This window comes from Moschus berezovskii, chromosome 4 (genome assembly GCF_049115385.1).
Source record: "Moschus berezovskii isolate FMDL1 chromosome 4, NW_MosBer_1.0, whole genome shotgun sequence".
Classification (NCBI taxonomy): Eukaryota; Metazoa; Chordata; class Mammalia; order Artiodactyla; family Moschidae; genus Moschus; species Moschus berezovskii.
In genome coordinates this window covers 96,076,650-96,097,788 of record NC_142463.1, presented here as the reverse complement: position 1 = coordinate 96,097,788, position 21,139 = coordinate 96,076,650, and the positions used below count along the sequence as shown (strand labels likewise).

Below are 21,139 nucleotides of genomic sequence, written 5' to 3'. Positions count from 1 at the left end.
TTGACTGATGCCTGTTTCTGCCACGACTTACCATGTGTCACCCTGCTTACTGATAGCAGGTACTCTGCAGTGAATACAAACTCGTGTATGTGTGTACGAGTTCTTTTAACGAAAGAACAAATCTTAAGACAGCATGTAATTAATTATAAGAGCTAGATTAAACCTAAAACTTGAAGAAGCCCCAAGCAGAAAGGAAAGTCATGTATGACTCGGGTCTAACAAGACAGGCTGGGTGTTTTATTTAACTGAGCCAGAAATAACTCAGAAGGAGAAGACGAGGGCAAGATGAGTTGTACATATTTATTTTTTAGATTATTAGTTGGAGCTTGGGTTCCTTTGTCTCAGAAGATATTTTAAGTGACAGTATAGTATCGCATCATCTTGATGAACTTTACTTTGCTTTTTAGTATTTACAAGGTATTGAAATTTTATTATCCAAAGTGTCCATGACCAATTTTCGTATATTCGATATATTTTTACATTTTTTCTCAAATCTCTTATGATTGGTTTTCGGTGGAAAGGAGAGATGCCAGAAGGTATATGAATTAATAAATAAACCAGTGATTGATATGGTCAGCTGATTAGCTTTGAAGCCTTAAAGAGAAATCATGGTGCATTATGACTTGTGTCTTACTCATCCTCAAAGGCCCGCCTGCCTTAGAGTAGCAGGTGTTTCTAGAAGAATCCTGGGGGTGCTGCCTCTAGCCTGGCAGGCATGTGGCATGTGCCACACCCTCCTCTACCTCTGAGTGGGACCAGCCCACTGTACAGCTCCTCAGAACCTTTAGCAAGCTCATTTGAGTCAGGTGTCTTGGAATTCAGCCTTTTTCAGATTTTAGAAAGGTGATATAAATGATCGCCTCTGTGTGTGTGAAGAAGCACTTCACTTAGTTAATGGGGAGCACCTTATACTCAAACAGGTAAGTATTTTTAGTAAAACATGATAACAAATATTTGTGAACAATCATTTGGCTTTCAGACATCTTTGGATTTCAGAATGAGGATAAGGGATTCGGGGCCCATGTCAGGTAGATCTGATCCAGAAGAAAAGAGAATTTTCTCCCCTTGGTGCTCAAGGAGTGGTCTGCGTATCTTTTCAAGCTCATAAGGAAGTTGGGAGCTCTTTGTGAATTTGTGGATGAGGAGTTTAAATATTACTCTTTTCTGTACTAAACCTCTCTTTTTTTTTCCCTCAGCACCTCTTCCATCACCGTCAACATCTTGCTTCTTGACTGATGATGGAAACATTACTCTCACCTGCAAGATCATGGAACCTGGCAGCAATCTGATCGATGATGATGACCTCATACAGTATTTGTGGGAATGTCCTTCAACAATACAGTGTCACCGTGGCTCGATTTCATCTGAAGCGTTTGTCTCAAAGGAAAGTGATCTTTCACAGGATGTTCAATGTGTCGTTAGCAATCCATTATTCAGAACATCAGTGTCCATCTCTTTGTCAACCTGTGTGCCCCAGGGTGAGTAAGTGACTGTATGGGTTATGGTAGAGGTCCTATATACGAATGGGGTTCGGACCACTGGTGATTCATGAATTTCACACCACAGATTAGTGGCTAATTTTCACTTCACAAATTTGAAACATAAAATGAGTTATAGTTTTCACAGATACTTAAAAAAATTTTTTTTGTTTGTTTGGCTACACACTTTTAGTTGCAGAATGTGGAATCTTTAGTTGCAGCATATGGAATCTTTAATTGCAGTATTCAAACTCTTACTTGCAACACGTGGGATGTAGTTCCCTGAACAGGGGTTGAACCCAGACCCCCTGCATTGGGAGTACAGAGTCCTAGCCATTGAACTACCAGGGAAGTCCCACTTTTTTTTTTTAGATATAAATCTAGTATTTTTTAGTACTTTGTGTCAAGTACCATTCTAATACATATGTTAATTCTGTTCCCACACAATCTAATAATTATCCTTATTTTATGGGGGAAACCAAGATGTGATTGGGAGTTTAAGGTGCTTGTCCAAAGCCACAAACCTGTAAGTGGTAGAACCTGATTTTGAAATCAGGCCATCTGGCTTCAGAGCCCATTCTCTTAATTACTGACACTTATTCACTGCTTCCTGATATTCTTCATAACCATTATGTTCTTCAGGTTTGCACATGTGCCACAAGAAAGTGCGTTCAATATGCTTGTCTAGGCTAATACTTGATTAATAGCGTGACAGTCTGTCTCAGCTATGGTCTTTTTATGCTGCTTAAGTATCATGTATATTTGTAATTTACAGTTCTCCTTATCTATTTTTTATATTGTATCTCCAGTTTACAAACAGAAGGATCAGTAATTTGAAAGTGGTTCATTAAAGCCTAAGAGATGAAATGTATAGTAAATACTGTATTTGAGGATAATACCACAATTGTAAAGTGTAAACTGGATTCTGGGGCAGACAGAGAATGTGAGTCTCCTTAGGCTGGGGCAGGGTGATTCTATGAATAATTTTTTTTCTAAACAAATGAAACAGAAAAAGGCGAAAAATATAGGGATTTTGGTTTGTAAATTGGCCCACTGGTTATGAAGGGCAAGGAGAGACTGAAGAAGAAGGCAGCCACTCCAGAGTAGTGGTGACAGGTTTAATAAGCAAGGAAGCTTACTTAGGAGGCTTGTCTTGGGTAACCTCAAGAGGAATAGACCTCTGTGTCTGCCTGCCAAATCTTAGAATTCATATAGAGATCACGATTCAGTCCCATAGACCATCTTGATGGTCTCACAACTCTTGAAGTTCTCTGTCTAGGCTGCATCCTTAAAAACAGTTCACATGGTGGGACTGGCTTGGAGCACATACATTTCAAGCTCAGGAGTGATTGTGCTGGGCCTCTGATGGCCTGGGTCCAGTTCTCCAGTCAACTTACAATCACATCCTTTTAATGATATCTTCCAATAAATGATTATGAACAAATTTGAATTTTATTTGGCTCCTGAGCCATTCTCCCTAAGTCTCCCACATATTGAACTTTTTCAGATAATGACATAAAGCCATTAAGGTTATGATATTATTTTCAGACAAAGCAGTGTGACTTCTCCAGTAAAACAAACAAATGCTTCCAGAAAAAGTGTGAAATGGCTTCCAATTCATAACTGATAGATTGGGTCCCTAAAAACAGAGGAAAGACCAAGCCACAGAGGTGTCTTTCGAAGCGTTTATACAAGTAACACAATTGCCAAGAATATTAAAAAACCGTTTGCAGAGTTAATGACAGTTATTATACTTGGAGTTGTTATACAGTTATTATACTTCCTTCATTACTTCCACTTATCGGGTTTTGCATAATATCCAGGGTGCAGAGCGTGGAAATGCAGTTTGTGTGCTTTACAGTGAGAAGAAGAAACAAAACCAATGCGCTTTTGGCTTTGGCATGTGTGTGGTGCGCACAGCTGACAAGGAGAATGAAGCTGACTGTCTACAGAGTGAACAAGCAAGTTGAAATCTTGAGAAGCTTCAGGTGTTCAAAGAGTCAATATACTTGAAGGAAATCAGTTCAGTTCAGTCACTCAGTCATGTCCGACTCTTTGCGACCCCATAAAATGCAGCACGCCAGGCCTCCCTGTCCATCACCAACTCCCAGAGTTCACTCAAACTCATGTCCGTCAAGTCAGTGATGCCATCCAGCCATCTCATCCTCTGTCCTCCCCTTCTCCTCCTACCGTCAATCTTTCCCAGCATCAGGGTCTTCGTATCAGGTGGCCAGAGGAAATAATTCTATTTCCTTTGAAATATTGAAGGAAATATTGTTATTATTGTTATTGAAGGGAATAATTTCTAAATAAAATCCTTTATAGAATTATGTGGGATATTTTAAGATTTTCGAGCATTTTGCCCTCTCGCAGTTTTCATTTAACCTTTGCCCTTAGAATGGAATGCTCAAGTAAGATGCTTTTCCCTGTTGATACCTTGAGAAAAGATTGTCACAATAGCATCCCTTTCATTGATAAAATTTGTTGTTGTTGCTCAGTCACTGCATTGTGTCCAACTGTTTGCGACCCCATGGACTGCAGCGCACCAGGTTCCTCTGTCCTCTGCTCTCTCCCAGAGTTGGCTCAAATTCATGGCCATTGAGTTGGCGATGCCATCCAACCCTCTTATCCTCTTTTGCCCCCTTCTCTCTTTGCCTTCAATCTTTCCCAGCATTGGTCTTTTCCAGTGAGTTGGCTCTTTGAATCAGGTGGCCAAAGTGTTGGAGCTTGTTTTAGCAACAGTCATTTCAGTGAAAATTCAGGGTTGATTTCCTTTAGGATTGACTGGTTTGATCTCCTTGCAGTCCACTTCAGTTCAGTTCAGTCGCTCAGTCGTGTCAAACTCTTTACGACCCCATGAACCACAGCATGCCAGGCCTCCCTGTCCATCACCAACTCCCGGAGTTCATTCAAACTCATGTCCACAGAGTCGGTGATGCCATCCAGCCATCTCATTCTCTGTCGTCCCCTTCTCCTCCCGCCCCCAATCCCTCCCAGCATCAGAGTCTTTTCTAGTGAGTCAACTTGTCGCATGAGGTGGCCAAAGTATTGGAGTTTCAGCTTTAGCATCAGTCCTTCCAATGAACACCCAGGATTGATCTCCCCTAGAATGGACTGGTTGGATCTCCCTGCAGTCCAAGGGACTCTCAAGAGTCTTCTCCAGCACCACAGTTCAAAAGCATCAATTCTTCGGCGCTCAGCTTTCTTCACAGTCCCAACTCTCACATCCATACATGACCACGGGAAAAACCATAGCCTTGACTAGACGGACCTTTGTTGGCAAAGTAATGTCTCTGCTTTTTACTATACTATCTAGGTCGGTCATAACTTTCCTTCCAAGGGGTAAGTGTCTTTTAATTTCATGGCTGCAATCAGCATCCACAGTGATTTTGGAGCCCCAAAAAATAAAGTCTGACAGGGACTCTCAAATGTTCAGCACCACAATTCAAAAGTGTCAGTTCTTTGGCACTCAGCCTTTGTATATGTATCTAATTCACTGTGCAGTATCCCTGAAACTAGCACAATATTTGTAAGTTAGCTATAGTTTAACTGAAAGCAAGGATAAATAATGAACTTTTCTCAACTAAAAAAGGTAATAGTAATAATTGAAGGTAGGCAGCCTTGGACAAAACTGCTTTATGCAGTTGTCAGAAACCCAGTCTCACGAGTGGGACCCAGGGAGGGAAAAATAGTGTGTCTTACCCCTTCCAGGGAGACTTTTGAGAAATACTACACAACCCTTCTTGCATCTCCTTGCCCAAAACTTGTCACATGGTTAAGCCTCACTACAAGAAACTTGGCTGAGAAACTAGTTTTTTAGGTGAGTGGCAGTATGCCCAGCTGCAATCTGAATTCTTTTGCTAAAGAGGAGAGAGTAGGCATGTGGGACAACTTAACAGTTCCTAACCAGGGACCTCTCAAGGCAGATCAGTGCCTATTCATTCTAACCCACCTGTGCTCCAACTAAGAGGAAAGGGTGCGTGTTCATATCTCATTCATTCGTTCACTTTCTATCTCCCCTCCCCTCTCCTCCCCTTCCCTGTCTCTCATGCTGTGTTTGCTGTTAGTGGCCCTACCCTCTCCCTTAGCAATGTGTGGGGATTATTTTGCCATATCCTCTGTGTCCTGCCCGTAGATTTTTGGTAGGTGGCTAGAGTCCACATGATGAACCATCATTATTTTCTGTTGTGGACACTTTGGTTGTCTTATCTTTTTGATACTGTAAGACTGTAGTAAATATCTTTGTGCCTTTTTTGGAGGGAGAAGAGAGGCACATCACTGATTCTATCTGTAGGTTAGCATCTTAGTGATGGAATTGCAGAATCAAAGGATATTAGTAGAGATTCCAGTAGGTTAATGGTAATAGCTAACAGGCTTCCCAAGTGATGCACTGTTAAAGAATCCATCTGCCAATGCAGGAGACTCAGGTTCAGTCTCTGGGTTGGGAAGATTCCTTGGAGAAGGAAATGGCAACCCTCTCCAGTACTCTTGCCTGGGAAATCCCGTGGACTGAGGAACCTGGTGGAATGCAGTCTATATGGTCACAAAGAGTTGGACATGACTGAGCAACTGAGCACACAATAACTAGTCACTGTTCTTACATGTATTGATTCAGTTAATGCTCACAATTGCCCTGCTGCTGCTGCTGAGTCACCTCAGTCGTGTCCGACTCTGTGCGACCCCAGAGATGGCAGCCCACCAGGCTCCCCCGTACCTGGGATTCTTCAGGCAAGAACACTGGAGTGGGTTGCCATTTCCTTCTCCAATGCATGAGAGTGAAAAGTGAAAGTGAAGTCGCTCAGTCGTGTCCGACTCCTAACGACCCCATGGACTGCAGCCCACCAGGCTCCTCCATCCATGGGATTTTCCAGGCAAGAGTACTGGAGTGGGGTGCCATTGCCTTCTCCGCACAATTGCCCTAGGAGGCATATTTATCAGCTTGAGAGAAACCTGAGTCTGAAACATTAGATCACTCACTAATCCAGTGTTGCGGCAGTGATTCAGTGAGACTGTAGGCACATCATTTAGCAGTGTCAGCTGTTCTATGGTAAACATTTCTAAGGCTTGCTGTGCACGGCTGCCACGTTGCCCTGCCAAGCACACGATGCCAAGTTGTGCTGCCAGTGGCAGGATGGGATGGCCAAATAGTGAAATATTTGCTGCTTTTAATAAAAAGCACTGGACCTGATATGTATCAACCTTGTGCATATAAATTTAGAAACACGGTCAGTTCTCTTTATTCACAGTGAAAGTAAAGTGAGTCGCTCTGTCATATCCGACACTTTGCGACCCCATGGGCTGTCCGTGGAATTCTCCAGGCCAGAATACTGGAGTGGGTAGCCTTTCCCTTTTCCAGGGATCTCCCCAACCCAGGGATCGAACCCAGGTCTCCTGCATTGCAGGCAGATTCTTTACCAGTTGAGCCACAAAAGAAGCCCAAGAACACTGGAGTGGGTAGCCTATCCCTTCTCCAGGGGATCTTCCCAACCCAGGAATCAGACCGGGGTCTCCGCATTGCAGGCGGATTCTTGACCAGCTGAGCTACCAGGGAAGCCACTTATTCACATAGTTTATGTTTTATTAAGTCACTGTGAACACAGAATTAGTGAATGCTGAATCATTACTCCCAGGGGAGATATAGAGTTAGGTTCCTGCAAGTCTCTGGTCACATGTTTGAAAAGGAATCAATATAGAACCTTGTTTTATGTGTGTTTCTGTTTAAAGACACATTATTTAACATGTGATTAATGCATGAATGGTGAAATTCACAGCCAGCAGGACCATAAGTGATGCCTAAGCGAAGCTTATCTAACATGTGTATTCTGTCTATGACACACACAGCCTGCTTGTGCTTGGGAAATGCTGTGTGTCTTACAGAGAGAATACATGTGTTAAATAAGCTTCATTTAAGCATCAGTTACAGAGAAGGCAATGGCAAGCCACTCCAGTACTCTTGCCTAGAAAATCCCATGGATGGAGGAGCCTGGTAGGCTGCAGTCCGTGGGGTCGTTAGGGGTCGGATACAACTGAGCGACTTTACTTTCACTTTTCACTTTCACACATTGGAGAAAGAAACGGCAACCCACTCCAGTGTTCTTGCCTGGAGAATCCCAGGGATGGGGGAGCCTGGTGGGCTTCCGTCTATGGGGTCACACAGAGTCGGACACGACTGAAGTGACTTAGCAGCAGCAGCAGCAAGCATCAGGTATGGTCCTTCTGGCATTTCAGCACTGTTTTTGAGGGCCAGTTTAGACAGCGAAATAAGCAACGAAAAAGCACAAAATGTGGAACACGTGGCACTAAGGAGATCACAAATAGGATTGTGTCTCCAGTACAAGGGCCAAAACATGAGGGCAGAGTTTTGCCTTGAACCTCAGTTGGGAACAACAGTTTTCAACATTTTGTTGCCTGTGTCAGCGTATGACTATGAAAGTACTGTAGTTATTGGTTTGAGGAATACAAATAAATTTTAGCGAATAGGTAAATCACAAATATGAAATATACATATAAGGAGGATCAGCTGTATCTGTTTTGGTCAGTTCAGCTAATTATATTTCTTTTTTTTTCCAGATAATTCAAGGCATAGGTATGTGCTTTTTGCCATACTGCCAGCAGTAATATGTGGCTTGCTGTTTTTAAAATGTACGTATACTCTTTTTTCCTTAAAAAAAAAGTTTTCAAATGGGAATTGGTTTTTCAAAGGCCAGAAAATGATTAATTTGAAGATGAAAACAAAGTTTGACATTTTAGTTGTTTCGCAAAACCTTTTTTGTTGTCCTTGTTGGCTGGGGTTGCTGAGTGTGTTGGGTTCCCTGAGATTCTGCATTATCCTGAGGTGGTAGGAATCCTTGGGCCATAGAGAGCATTACAGGAGTGGGAACACAGCCAGTAATACTTGGAACCATTCCACAGCCTCCTGTCTATGGTCTACCTCAACATACATTATACTTCTGGTCTCTAAGCCAGACTTTGCAAAAAAACCCAAAACTCTTACTCTTGGCTGCTGTGGTCATAATTCCCATGACTTACAGCCCAGAAGCAAGTCCGAGGTAAGAAGTTTTTATTGAGTCAGGTGATGTGGAGAGGGTAAAGCTGACATGTGTTGCCTTCCTCAGTCTCCTGAGATCTCGGGCCAATCCAGAAGGCAACCCATATGCCCTGGAGAACTGGTGACCCTGTCCCAGCATATTCTTTCCTGGTGACAAGAAACCCCGCCTTAAGTCCTAGAGGATGCGGACCAGTCTGTAAATTTTGGACTAGGGGTTCTTGAAGCCCTAACAGTTTCCGTATCAGCCTTCGCCAAGAGGAGATGTACAATTTGTCACTCCCATAGGGATTGTTGAAGAGTAAGCTTTCAGCAAGGTGAAGGCATCCTGGATCCATGTCATTTCATACTCGTGTCTTGAATCAAGTTCACAAACTAGATTTCAGTTTCCCTAGACCTGCACTGTTCAGTACGGTGGGTACTAGCCACATGTAATAATCTAAATATAAAATTTAATCAATGAAGATTAAGTAAAATTTAAAATTTAGTTCCTCAGTCGTACTAGCCACATTTCAAGTGCTCACAGGTGACTAGTGGCTACCATGTTAGACCAAACAGAGAACAATTCCATCACTTCAGAAAGTTCTATTATAGGCCAGTACTGACTTAGTCTATTTTGGGGTATTGGCCCTAGGATGTGATTTCCCAAAGATACCATTTCTATATTATAGGTCTCAAATACCATGAAGATCTCTAAGTAATCGACTGTCAGTCAACTGAATCTCCTCTAAACAAGTTATAAAAAAAAATCAGCTGAAGAACTTTTAAGGCATCATTACCAATAAGGAAAACATCAGGGAACTCAAGTGTTCTTTTAAAAAGTTATTTTTAATCCCCAAATAGCAGTAGTGTAGTTAATAATCTCTTTAACAGATTGGTACCCAGAAACCAAAATAATTTTCTACTCATATGTTGTTTTTCGGGGGTGGGGGGTAAGATGTCTATGATCCTGAGCCTAAAAAAAGAGCCATGTGTACCCATGTAACTCCAAAACTGACTTAACTTATTAAAACACACAAAAAGAAACCTTCATTCAATGGAGGGAAACTTACCCCAGTGGTCAGTACTGATAGCACCATATATTCCACCCCCCGCCACAAAAGTAACAAATAATTACTTCAGCAAGCATCTCAATCCTAAAGCCATTAATTGGAAAGATGGGGTATTTGGCATGGAGTGATCAAAACGGGAGAGTTGAATGTAAACAGCTCCATCAGCTAGTTGTAGTTGACACTTTTACCAGCTCATTCAACCTTGTGGACTCAGCTGCTGGATCATTAGCATGGCTCCAGGCTAACTGGTGCCTTTGATAGGGAGGAAACTGAGGGATACATGTGAGACCATAATCTTAACATCCAATCTGGTGCCATCCAAAATGGTAGCCACATGTGGCTGTTGAAACCGTTAAATATGACGGTCCAAACTGGGATGTGCCATCAGTATAAAATAAACACTAGATTTGTAGGACTTCTTATTTAAAAAGGAATGTAAACTGTCTCATTAATAATGTTTATACTGATAATATGTTACAGTAATGTTTTTGATATGTTGGGCTAGTTAATAGCATTAATTTCATCCATTTCTTTTTACTGTATCATGTGGCTGGTAAGCATGTATAATTACTTATGTGGCTCACATTATATCCTCATTGGGCAGCGCTGGTCCAGAATATTCTAGCCTTCCCTCCATCTTTAGTTTCACTCAAAGTTGCTATAGAAAAAAACATTCATCAACAGTTTTTGTTTTTCTATCATCTGATGACCAATTTTTGAACAACTCTTTGGCTCAACTCAGTAGCCAATTTGATGTGAGCATTTAGGAGACTAGGAAAGACCAGCTCGACAGGGCCGTGTTCTTGAGTTTTCCCAGTTCAGGCCTCTAGCCAGCAACCCCACATTTCAGCTTTTCTTTTCAGCTCTTCAACTGAGACAAAAATGTCTTCATTTGTAGGTTTTCTGGGACGTCATAGCCAACGAAACTCAGGAGCCTAGGTAAGTAACCCATAGACTGCTCAGTGGGCACATTAGGTATCATGTATTAAAAGCAGAACAACCCCCATGTAGAGGGCCTGTTCCTTGGGCAGCCGGGTTCTACTTATCTGTCAGTTAGTTGCCTTGAACAGTAATAAGTAACATCAGCAGATTACTCACCACAGTTCATTAAGCACCAGCCAGTCACTTTCCATGTAACATCTCGTTCAACCCTATCATCGAGCCTCGCATGGGGGTATCTTTACAGCTTGTTTAGAGACATCGAATGGAAGACCTGGAGAAGTCAAGTCACGTGACTCATAAATGGTAGAGCTGGGATTCAAATCTAGGTCTTCAGAGTCCATGGGTTATCCTGTTAACCACCAAAATTTACTCCCTCCTTCTTCCATCCCAGAAAAATGGAGCCAAGGATAAGGTTCACTTAGGGAGCCAGGGTCAGAGCTGGGCCTGCGTCATGAACAAAAGATAGGATCCAAACAATGAATGGTGGCCGTGGGTGAAGGATGTTGCCTTAAGGAGATCTAGAAGTTCCTGTCCTTGCAGAATCCCCATGGTCAGGAGGCAGAGGCCGACGAGCTGGACTTTTAGGAATTTGGGGAAGAGTAAAGCTCAGGGCTGGAAAGGGCAGGGTTGGGGTTGGCGAGTCACACCTTTTGGGGCAGCATATGTTGATGGGATAGAGGTTGAGCCAGGCCAGGATATTGAGAGAGAGCTACCAAGAGGTTCAGTGATTTCTTTCTGGGAAACCACTTAGGATTTTTGAGCAGAGCTATGCTTTGGGAAGATGTCTATATTGGTAAAGTATACAGTGAATAAATAGACAAGAGGCAAAACATGGGGACACTGGTTAGTGGATAAATGAAATAATCTAGCCAAGCAGAAGAGAAGCTGTATTGGTGTGACTGTGGCACAAATGAAAGAGGGATAGATTTCAGAGAAACTATGGATATTGTATAAGCAGAGTCTCAGCAGAGAGTGCAGTCTGACACCTGGCTCCCTGGGGTTCAGTGGCAACTCCATCTCTCATAGGACTTGGACAAGTCCTATGAGAACCCCACTGCACCTCAAGTTTCTTCTGTGGAAAATGGGCATAACAATAGTATAGAAATAATGATAGTTTAGGTCATAGTAGCATAGAAGTAACAACATGTACAAGAAAGGTGAAAGTGAAAGTGAAGTCGCTGAGTCATGTCCGACTCTTTGCGACTCCATGGAATGTAGCCTACCAGGCTCCTCCATCCATGGGATTTTCCAGGCAAAAGTACTGGAGTGGGCTGCCACTTCTTTCTCCAGGGGAGCTTCCTCACCCAGTGATTGAACCCAGCTCTCCTTCATTGCAGACAGATGCTTTGCCATCTGAGCCACCAGGGAAGCCACCAAACAAGTTGATGTAATCAAAATGCTTCAGAGTGACTGGCTTATGTTGGCGAGGTGGAGGAGTCCAAGAGGAGAGCCAGGTGGCACCCTGTTATGGATCCGAGGGAAGAGGCCATGCATTAGAGCTTCAGGGAGGCAAAGGAGGAGGGCGATGGTCAAGACCTTTGGCTTGGCTGAGCAAGTTGGCTGGCTTTCATGAAAGGCACTGGGTGAGTGGTTGGAGTAGGGTGATGGAGCCATCACTGCATGGCAGTGACAGCCTGAGAGCAGTGGTACCGTTGGGACCACTGGGTAGGGTGGGAGGTTTCTTTCTCTCTAGCTACTGGCCAGGACAGTAACCAAGTCACCTGGCATGTCAGCTACTGCAGAAGGCCTGGGGCAAGGGATTCTAGAAGACAGCTCAGCCAGCTGCAGGGTGCAGGCTGGGCAGGGGTACTGAGGCCACCAGGGGTTGGTGAGCTAGGAGGCCCAGTGGAGAGAGGGTGGAAAGGGACCAACCGGCCATGGATAAGGTGAGAGGCAGGTGTGCTAGCAGTGTGGGGGCAGCAGAAGAAGACCCAGAGGTTATGGTCAGAGGTGGGGCGTTCAGATTTGAAGCAATGCTCGTGAGGGCAGGTGCGGGTGAGATCCCAGGCAGGGCCTCTGCTGAGATCCTGATGGTAACAGTTGAGGTGTGGCCTTCATGAACAATGGCAGGGTATGTTGTTCATGAGAGGGCTGTCGTCCAGGGCCACTGAGAAAGGTGACAGGGTAGTCCAGGCCTTGTTCCTTTACCTGCTCCTTTATTCTTTCAACAAGCACTGTTATGGAGATGACTAGATGGCAGGTGCTGTGTGAGCCGATGGCTTGAGATCAGTGTACCCAGTGAGGCTGGACATGGTATAAGATTCAGAGAAAGTGTATATTAGGGCTCCTACCTCTGAGAAACTTATCGTCACACTGGGGAGAATGGATGGGCATGTAAGAAACAGAAGGACTTAGGCAAGAAGCCCATAGTGATGGGCTGGAATGGATGATCAGGGCTGGAAACCAGCAAAGGGGAGGGAAAGAAAAATAATCATGAAGACTTTGAAAGGAGTACGATGTGAACTAAATCTTCAAAGCAAGAGCAGAGAGGGAAAGGTATTCTAGCTAGGAGAAGTAGCAGAGGCGGAGACATAGCAGGGAACCAAACATATCATTGTTATTGTTAAAGAGGTCAGCCTTCTCAGCATCAAATTGAAGAGGTGGCAAAAGAGACCATATTTGCAAAAAAATCTTTGGAAGTCAAGAGCATTAAAATGAGTGATATGGGAGTAGGGAGGCATTTGCAGGTTCTGCGGCATGAGAATTTTTCATGAAAAATATTGCCTTGGGATGATGAGCTAGGAAGAGAAAACTGACATCTCAGGGTAACATCCTGAGAAATAAATAGGTAGCTTGGGGCTGGGTGTGGGAGAGGAGCTTACTTTTCATGGTATATTTTTGTTGGCTGTTCAGATTTTGTATTTTGTGTGTTTCTTACCTATTTAAGAATGCCTTTTAGATTTAAAGAGCCCACTGTGGCTGCAGAAGGGAGTTCCCTAGACTCGGTTATTAAAGGGTTAATAGATGTGGTGGAGGGGCAGGGCTGGGGGAGGAATGGGGGTGGGGGACAAGCGTAACCAGGAAGAAATGCAAAATTGCCACATCTCTGTGAGTGGTCTCATACGGTTGTGAGAGCTGGACCATAAAGAAGGCCAAGCACTGATGCTTTCAAATTATGGTGCTAGAGAAGACTGAGAGTCCCTTCAGTTCAGTTCTGTCCCTCAGTCGTGTCCAACTCTCTGCGACCCCATGAATCACAGCACGCCAGGCCTCCCTGTCCATCACCAACTCCCGGAGTTCACTCAAACTCATGTCCATCGACGGCAAGAAGATCAAACCAGTCAATCCTAAAGGAAATCAACCCTGAATATTCATTGGAAGGACTGATGCTGAAGCTCCAATACTATGACCACCTGATTCAAAGAGCTGACTCATTCGAAAAGACCCTGATGCTGGGAAAGATTGAAGGCAGGAGAAGGGGGTGACAGAGAATGAGATGGTTGGATGGCATCACCAACTCAATGGACATGAGTTTGAGCAAGCTCCGGGAGATAGTGAAGGACAGGGAAGCTACAGTCCGTGGGGTCATAAAAGAGTCAGACATGACTCAGAAACTAAACAACAACAACAAAGTTCTTAGTAAGGAAAATGCCTATTTCCTTTACCTAACCTCTCTGATTCCAGCACTGATTTTTTTTTTTAATTGTCAAATTTCTTTGTTGAAACTTTTCCCAAATAAGAAGATATAAAACAAGAATTTTATTGTGGTTTTAATTTGTATTTTCTTAGTGACTAATGGTCCTGAACATCTTTTCATGTCCAGCACTAATTTTTTATGAACTCCTGTTACCAAAGGCTTGCAGATCTTTTGGAACTCTGGTCTGATCTGGTCTGTGGAAATACAGACTGTGGGGAAGACAGAAAAAAGCCATGAAATGACCTTTTCTCAATTCGAAGGAACTTTCTCAGGCAGGGCTATAGCTGAGTTGATTTCCTCTGAGTTACGCAAGGGTGTTCTGTCATCACTACAGAGATGAATAATCAGGAAGAGAAGCTGAAAGAAGAAAACCATGCCCAGGATATTCTTGTGGCAAAGGAGATGGCTGTTAGAAGGGGTGACAGTTTATCTATGGGCCTTACGATCTCAGGTCTGTTATTTGGAGATACCAGGATTCAATTCAGCATGAAGAAATTGAGCCCTAATTCTTCATAAAAGAAATAGTTCATGTCATAGGCTCAGTAATTACACTAAAGTCATTATTCCACTCACATTATCAGCAAGTCTACTGTCTCAAGCCATTCAGCATTTGGCAAGATGTCAAATAAGTTCTCTCCCATCCTACACTTGGCAAACATCATAATGAAAATAATAATCAAGTAATATTTAGTACAGGAATTACACATCTGATTAAAAATCTCCATCTTAAAGTAGTGAAGAGAAGTTACTTTTAAAATGACAGCATAATTAGAAAATATTTGAAGAAACAAAAAGTTAAAATCCTTGAATGGTCACATAGAAGAGTAAATATCAGATGAAAAACAAAATGCAAAAAGCACAGGTGTAAAAATATCAAGACTGAGTTGGTTTGAGAAGCTGGGACTCTGAATTTGTGCTGTGCACCAGGATAGCTCTCCTGGTAGATCTCCAGCTGCCATCCCATAAGGACCCAAGACCAATCTCCCTCCATCTCTGCCCCCTAGAACTCTTGCTTTTGATAAGAGGGTCATTTAGACTCATATACTGCAGCACAGGTTGACTGTGTTTTATTCTAATATGAGATATTTCTTTTATAGTGCCTGTTGTTTGGTAACAGAAGATGAAATGGAACACGTGGTAATTAAGTTATTTCAATTGCTTCGGGAAGGCATCTGATTTACCATTCATGTATTACCTTCTCCTTGAAGAAACTTTGAAAGTCTGCCTGAAATTGACCGTTTATAAGAAGCAGTGTTTCCTAGAAGGAACACGGACTAACACACAACAGGCATTAGTTTTTACTCTCTCACCTACACTGAACATAACTAGATACTATCTTGTTCCTTAATTGTTTATTATAAATTGTATTTTTCTAGAGATGTAAATCTTTGTAAATAATGTAAGTATGTATATATATATATGACAAAGCAACTCCCATAATTTCCTGTATCTTCCAGACTTTGGTCCCCATATGGTCTCCCTGGCCTTTTCTGACCCCATCTATCGCCAGTAAAATCCCTTGCATCCCCTTTAATGAATGTTCACGTCCCCTTTCTGTTCTCGTGAACCCTGGCAGCCATCTCGAAGGCAAGCTCTCCTCTCCTGGGCACCTTGTACAGTGGGCTCGGGGGGAGGAGGGGCATCCTCCTGGCTCAGCTCTGCTTCCAGACCGTTGCTCCTTTTCCAGCTCTGATGCTCACGCCAGCAGACCCATACCACCCAATAGCCCTCTTCCGAGGTATCTTTGTTATTCCTCATGCCATGAAGATTTTAACGCCAGGTGGAAACCACTCTCAACATTGCCCCTTTCAGAACTGGAGTGTTTTCAAAACCTGCAACTTCCAGTACCCTGGCATGCTCTCCTCCAGGGATCTCAGCTTCCTTTCCCAGCACCGCCTGGGCCCCGCTCTTGGCCTTTTCATCAGCAGTATCGCAGCCCCTCACTATCTTAGCCCCCCTCACTTAGCAGCCCCTCACTAGCACACGCCCCCTTTGCTCGCTGTCTTCCACACCACGCCCCCAAGGGGCCCTAATCCAAAACTCCAGCAGTCCAGCCAGGGCCTGCAAGCTGGCCACCCTGCCTCTTCCCTGGCCCTCACCCCCTCCTTCTCCTCCTCTCTCTTTGAGGTCTCCAGTGTTCATCAGTGCAACTCCACCCTCACTCTTTACCCCTATACTTGGCCAAACCCCAGCTGTGGTTACAGTCACCTGTACTATTTCCCTTCCCTCCATTCAAACTGCTGAACATCCTGGAGGAAAACGTACCACCTGGCTGATGAGTTTCACTTCAATGACTGCACACCTCAAAGGGATTCCCAGTGTTTCTCAGATGTCCTCGTTGGATCACGCTGGTCCATTCGCTGCTTCCTCGTTGCTCTTCTTACACCCATAACACTGTGTCCTCATTCTCAGCTTCTCATCGTGCTTCTTATATCACTGAAAAAAGCACTGAGGAGACCCCTTTTCCCACTCCCCACCCTCCGACACCTCACACCCAGCTTCGTCAGCATCCATGTGCCCTGCCTCCCTTCCTGTTACTGTGGGTGAACTCTTCTCACTCCTCCTAAAACCAATCTCTCCACTTGTCTTAGTCTGCTTGGGCTGCCGTAACAAAATACTGTAGACTGGGTGACTTAAAAAAACAGAAATGTATTTGTCCTAGTTCTAGAGGCTAAACCCCAGATCAGATGCTGGCCAGTGTGGTTCCTGGTGAGGTCTCTTCCTGTCCGGCTATGACCCCACATGGCAGGGAGAAGAGCTCTGGTATCTGTTCCTTTAAGAAAGGCACCAGTTCTGTTGGATTGGGGGCCTCCCCTTATGACCTCATTTAACCTGTATCCCCTCCTGCCAGGCCTTACCTCCAAATATAGTCACAGCGGGAGTTAGGGTTTCAGGGAATGGATCATTCACACTGCTTCTGCAGGGGGTCCTATCTCCCCTCATCTACATACGGACATCACTCTTGTCTTTGTCCAGCCCTCTCTCCCTTCATCAGCTCTTACCTTTCTGTGACATCATACATACTGTCATTTCTCATATCTTTAAGAAAATACTCTTGACTACACTTTCCCATCCAGCTCTTGTCTCACTTTTCTGCTCTCTTTTATGAAAAGTTCCTCAAAAGAATGATCTGTTCTTTCTTTTTCTGACTCCTCTCCCCATTCTTCCTTGAACACAGGTCAGTCAGGCTTTCACCCCGACTCCTTGCCAAGCTTAGCAAGATCTTGCTGAGATCAAGCTTGCCAGGCCCTCTTGTAAGATTGGATGGTCAGTTCACAGACCTCTTCTTCTTCTGCCTGTAAGCATCATCTGAAGCAGTGGAGGGCCCCTTACATATTTTAGTGCTTTCTAGGTGCTAGGTTGGTCTTCCCTGGCGACTCAGTGGTAAAGAATCCACCTGCAATACTGGAGACGCGGAGACACAGGTTCAATCTCTGGGTCGGAAAGATCCTCTGGAGGAGGGCATGGAAACCCACTTCAGTATTCTTCCCTGGAGAATCCCATGGACAGAGGAGCCTGGTGAGCTGTAGTCCCTGAGGTTGCAAAGAGTCAAACACGACTGTGTAACTTTGTACACACACATACACACAACAGGTGCTAGGTTCAGCAGGGTGTTCAAGATGAAGGAAGCTCATAGTGACAGGGCAGGCAGACCTGTGATCACACGTAGGACATATACCACGTCCTAAAATGGAAGTGTATGCAAAGGACGAAGGAGGTAACCATAAGACCCAGCAATCCCACCCATTGGTATATACCCAAGAGAAACACATCAAGACAAAAACTTGCACATGGATGTTCATAGGTCATTATTCACAGCAGCCAAACAATGGAAATACTCCAAATACACGGATGAATAGATCAATAAAATGTGGTCTATCCATACAATGGAATAATACACAATGTAAAAAGTAGTAAAGGTCTTCAGTAATGCAAATGTCTGATGATATATGGTAAAGAAAATGTCATTCTTACTGACTGTGAAGGGGTATGAGGGCTTTCAGGGAGTTAACGTTGTTATTTCTTGACCCACATAGTATTTACAACAGAGTATACCTATGATGTGTTTTTATAATATTAAACAACGTTTGTCAAAACTCAAAACACTGAAGTTCTGATTCATGCTACAAAGTGGATGAACCTTAAAAATACACTCAGTGAAAGAAGCCAGTGTGCACTGCCGTGTGTGCAGCTAGCTAGCGGGAACCTGCGGCACAGTGTAGACAGCTCAGCTCAGTGTTCTGCGATGACCTGGAGGGGTGGGACTGGGGGGTGGGAGGGAGGCCCAAGAGGGAGGGGATATATGTATACATACAGCTGACTCACTTCTTTGTACAGGAGAAACTAACAACATCATAAAGCAAATATACTGGAGAGGGAAATGGCAACCCACTCCAGTATTCTTGCCTGGAAAATTCCATGAACAGAGGAGCCTGGCGGGCTACAGTCCATGGGGTCGCAAAGAGTCAGACAGGACTGAGCATGCATGCACCCCAATTTTTAAAAAGAGATCACATGTTATACAATTATATTTATGCAAAATTTCCAAATAGGGCTGGGAGGAAGATGTTGGGTGTGGGGAGGGAGTGATTGCTCATGAGTACAATTTGGGGGTTTCTTTGGGGAGGAATGATGAAAACCTTCTAGAACTGATTGCCTAACTCTGAAGAGACTAAAATTATTGAACTGTACACTTTAAATAGGTGAATTGTTTAGTATGTGGATTATGTCCTAATAAAACTGTCATTACTAAAAAAACTAAGGAACTGGGACTTCCCTGACGGGAAGACTCTGAGCTTTAATCAGACGCCTAGCAGTTAAGACTCTGAGCTTCCACTGCATGGGGCATGGATTTGATCCCTGGTCAGGGAAATAAGATCCTTCAAGTCTAGTGGCTGGCGAAAAAAAAAAAAAAAATAGGAGGGGACTGGCCTCCTATCCTGAAGCTGGACTTCCCCATCAGCTTCTCAGCCTTCCTCAGCTCTTTGGAGGCTAAAAGGCTATGTGTGCAACTTCTTCCTCTCAGAACTCTGACTCTGTTTCTCTACCCAGAACCCAAAGTTACCAGGTCAAAAGACAACTTCCTGTTTGGAAGTTGGAGCAGAGAACTAGCCTCAGACACTAGCAGAAGTGAATCTATGAAAGCCCCTTGAACCAGAGTTTAATTTGGAACCTTGAGACAGGTTGTCCCGTGTCTCTCTCCCTTCTCCCTCTTCATCCAGGCTCTGCCCCCGTACACGTCCCCCAGTCATCTGCCTTCTTCCGCACTCCCATTTCCACACTGCCTCGTGCTTCCCACCCCTGTCCTCCTCCTGGGGGTGTCCTCTTGCAAAGCCTCTGGAACCTCCTTTCCACCATCAACAGTCTACCCTACAGCCTCAGCCTTCAGCCTTAGGTTTTAGTCACACCCATCTCTGCATCTTGGCCCCTCTTCCCAAAAACTCTGTCTCCACTGGTAGCCCTCTCCAAGGGACAAGCTGATCCTAGAACTTTCCTTGTTTCAGAAATGAGACAACTGACGTGCACTTGTCTGAGGTCAGTCAGACCAGGATTCAGACCCAGGCAATGTGGCCCCTGAGGCCTGTTGACCACCAACCACACTTTGAAAAGGTGCCTGTGGTCTATTTTCCACATATAGTTGGGAGTCCTTGGAAATGCTTTTCTAAGTTTTATGTTCAGTCAAAGGAAAAATTTATCCATAATTTATGTATTCTCTAGAGAGAGGGCTTGCTTTTAACCACTTGTGTTGACCGCCTATCAAAGGCACCAGATATTATGCTGAGTTCTACCTTCTAGATTCAGAGCTGTAGGGGTCCTCAGAGGTCTCAATGGTGGTTTAGTCACTAAGTCATGTCCGACTCTTGCGGCCCCATGGCAGACTTCTCTGTCCATGGGATTCTCCAGACAAGAATACTGGAGTGGGTTGCCATTTCCTTCTCCAGGAGATCTGCCCGACCCAGGAATTGAACCCAGGTCTCATTAGACAGATGAAAAGCCTGGGGCTCAGAGAGGGAAGGGAACTGGACCAGCCACTCAACAGGTAGTCCAGTGAAGGGGCCAGAAGCAGGAGCCCGAAAATCTCAGCTTTGGCTCCAGTGCTTTTGTGTGACACCAGGGTTGTCTCCTAACATCCACCCTCAGGTTTAACCCCTCACCAAGTGTCAGGTTTGTACCCCACCCCCAGCAAGCATGGCAATGGCCACTGGGGCCATGTAGTTGGAGGCCTGGCTCAGCTCAGCACCCTGTGAGGGGTGGTGGCACGTGTCATCTTGGGAGGTACCCATTCCTCTGGGTCAGAGTGGAAGGAGTGGACGATGGCGGAAGTGAGAGCACAGTGAGCAAGCGTGTGGGTTGCCTGGGCTGCCTGTGTTAATGTCTGACGCCCGCATAATAAGAAAGCCCTTCCTCTTTTGCCAGGCTCTTCCTCTTCTTGATCTGTGTTTTCTCTCAAGGTTTCTTTTTCAAGATTCCTTCCTGGGAACTTCCCTGGTGGTCCAGTGGCTAAGACTCCATGCTCCCAATGAAGGGAGCCTGGGTCTGATCCCTGCTCCAGGAACTAGATCCCACATGCCACAGCTAAGAGTTTGTATGCTTCAACAAAGATCCGATACAGCCACATAAATAAATAAATATTAGGAAAAAAAAATCCCTTCCTGAAAACAGAAAACTATTGATCAAAGTAGTAGGCCTATGTGTCTTGATTTGGGAATCATTGAAAAGTTATGTTATTGCAAATGGCAAGATTTCATCTTTTTCCATTGTGTGTGTGTGTGTGTGTATCTATATACCTATATGTATATATACCATATCTTCTTTATCCATTCATCCATTGATGGGAACTTAGGTTGTTTTTAATCTCTTGCCTATTGTAAATAATGCTGTGATGAACATAGGGATACATATATCTTTTTGAACTAGTGTCTTCAGATTCTTTAGATAAATACACAGAAGTGGGAGAGCTGGATCGTAAACAAATAGAACTAAG

The 21,139-nt window shown here is 44.1% G+C and overlaps 1 protein-coding gene across 1 annotated transcript in view; it reads left to right on the top strand.

Moving 5' to 3' along the window:
- Positions 1 to 17,337, top strand: part of CD58 (CD58 molecule) — a 42,920-nt gene extending 25,583 nt beyond the window's left edge. The window contains exons 3-6 of the mRNA XM_055401540.2: positions 1,197 to 1,478; positions 8,049 to 8,120; positions 10,474 to 10,514; positions 15,252 to 17,337. Of these exons, the coding sequence (XP_055257515.1) occupies positions 1,197 to 1,478; positions 8,049 to 8,120; positions 10,474 to 10,514 (395 nt within the window). The 3' untranslated portion in view covers positions 15,252 to 17,337. The remainder of the gene's footprint in view (positions 1 to 1,196; positions 1,479 to 8,048; positions 8,121 to 10,473; positions 10,515 to 15,251) is intronic.
- The last annotated feature ends 3,802 nt before the right edge of the window (positions 17,338 to 21,139 follow it).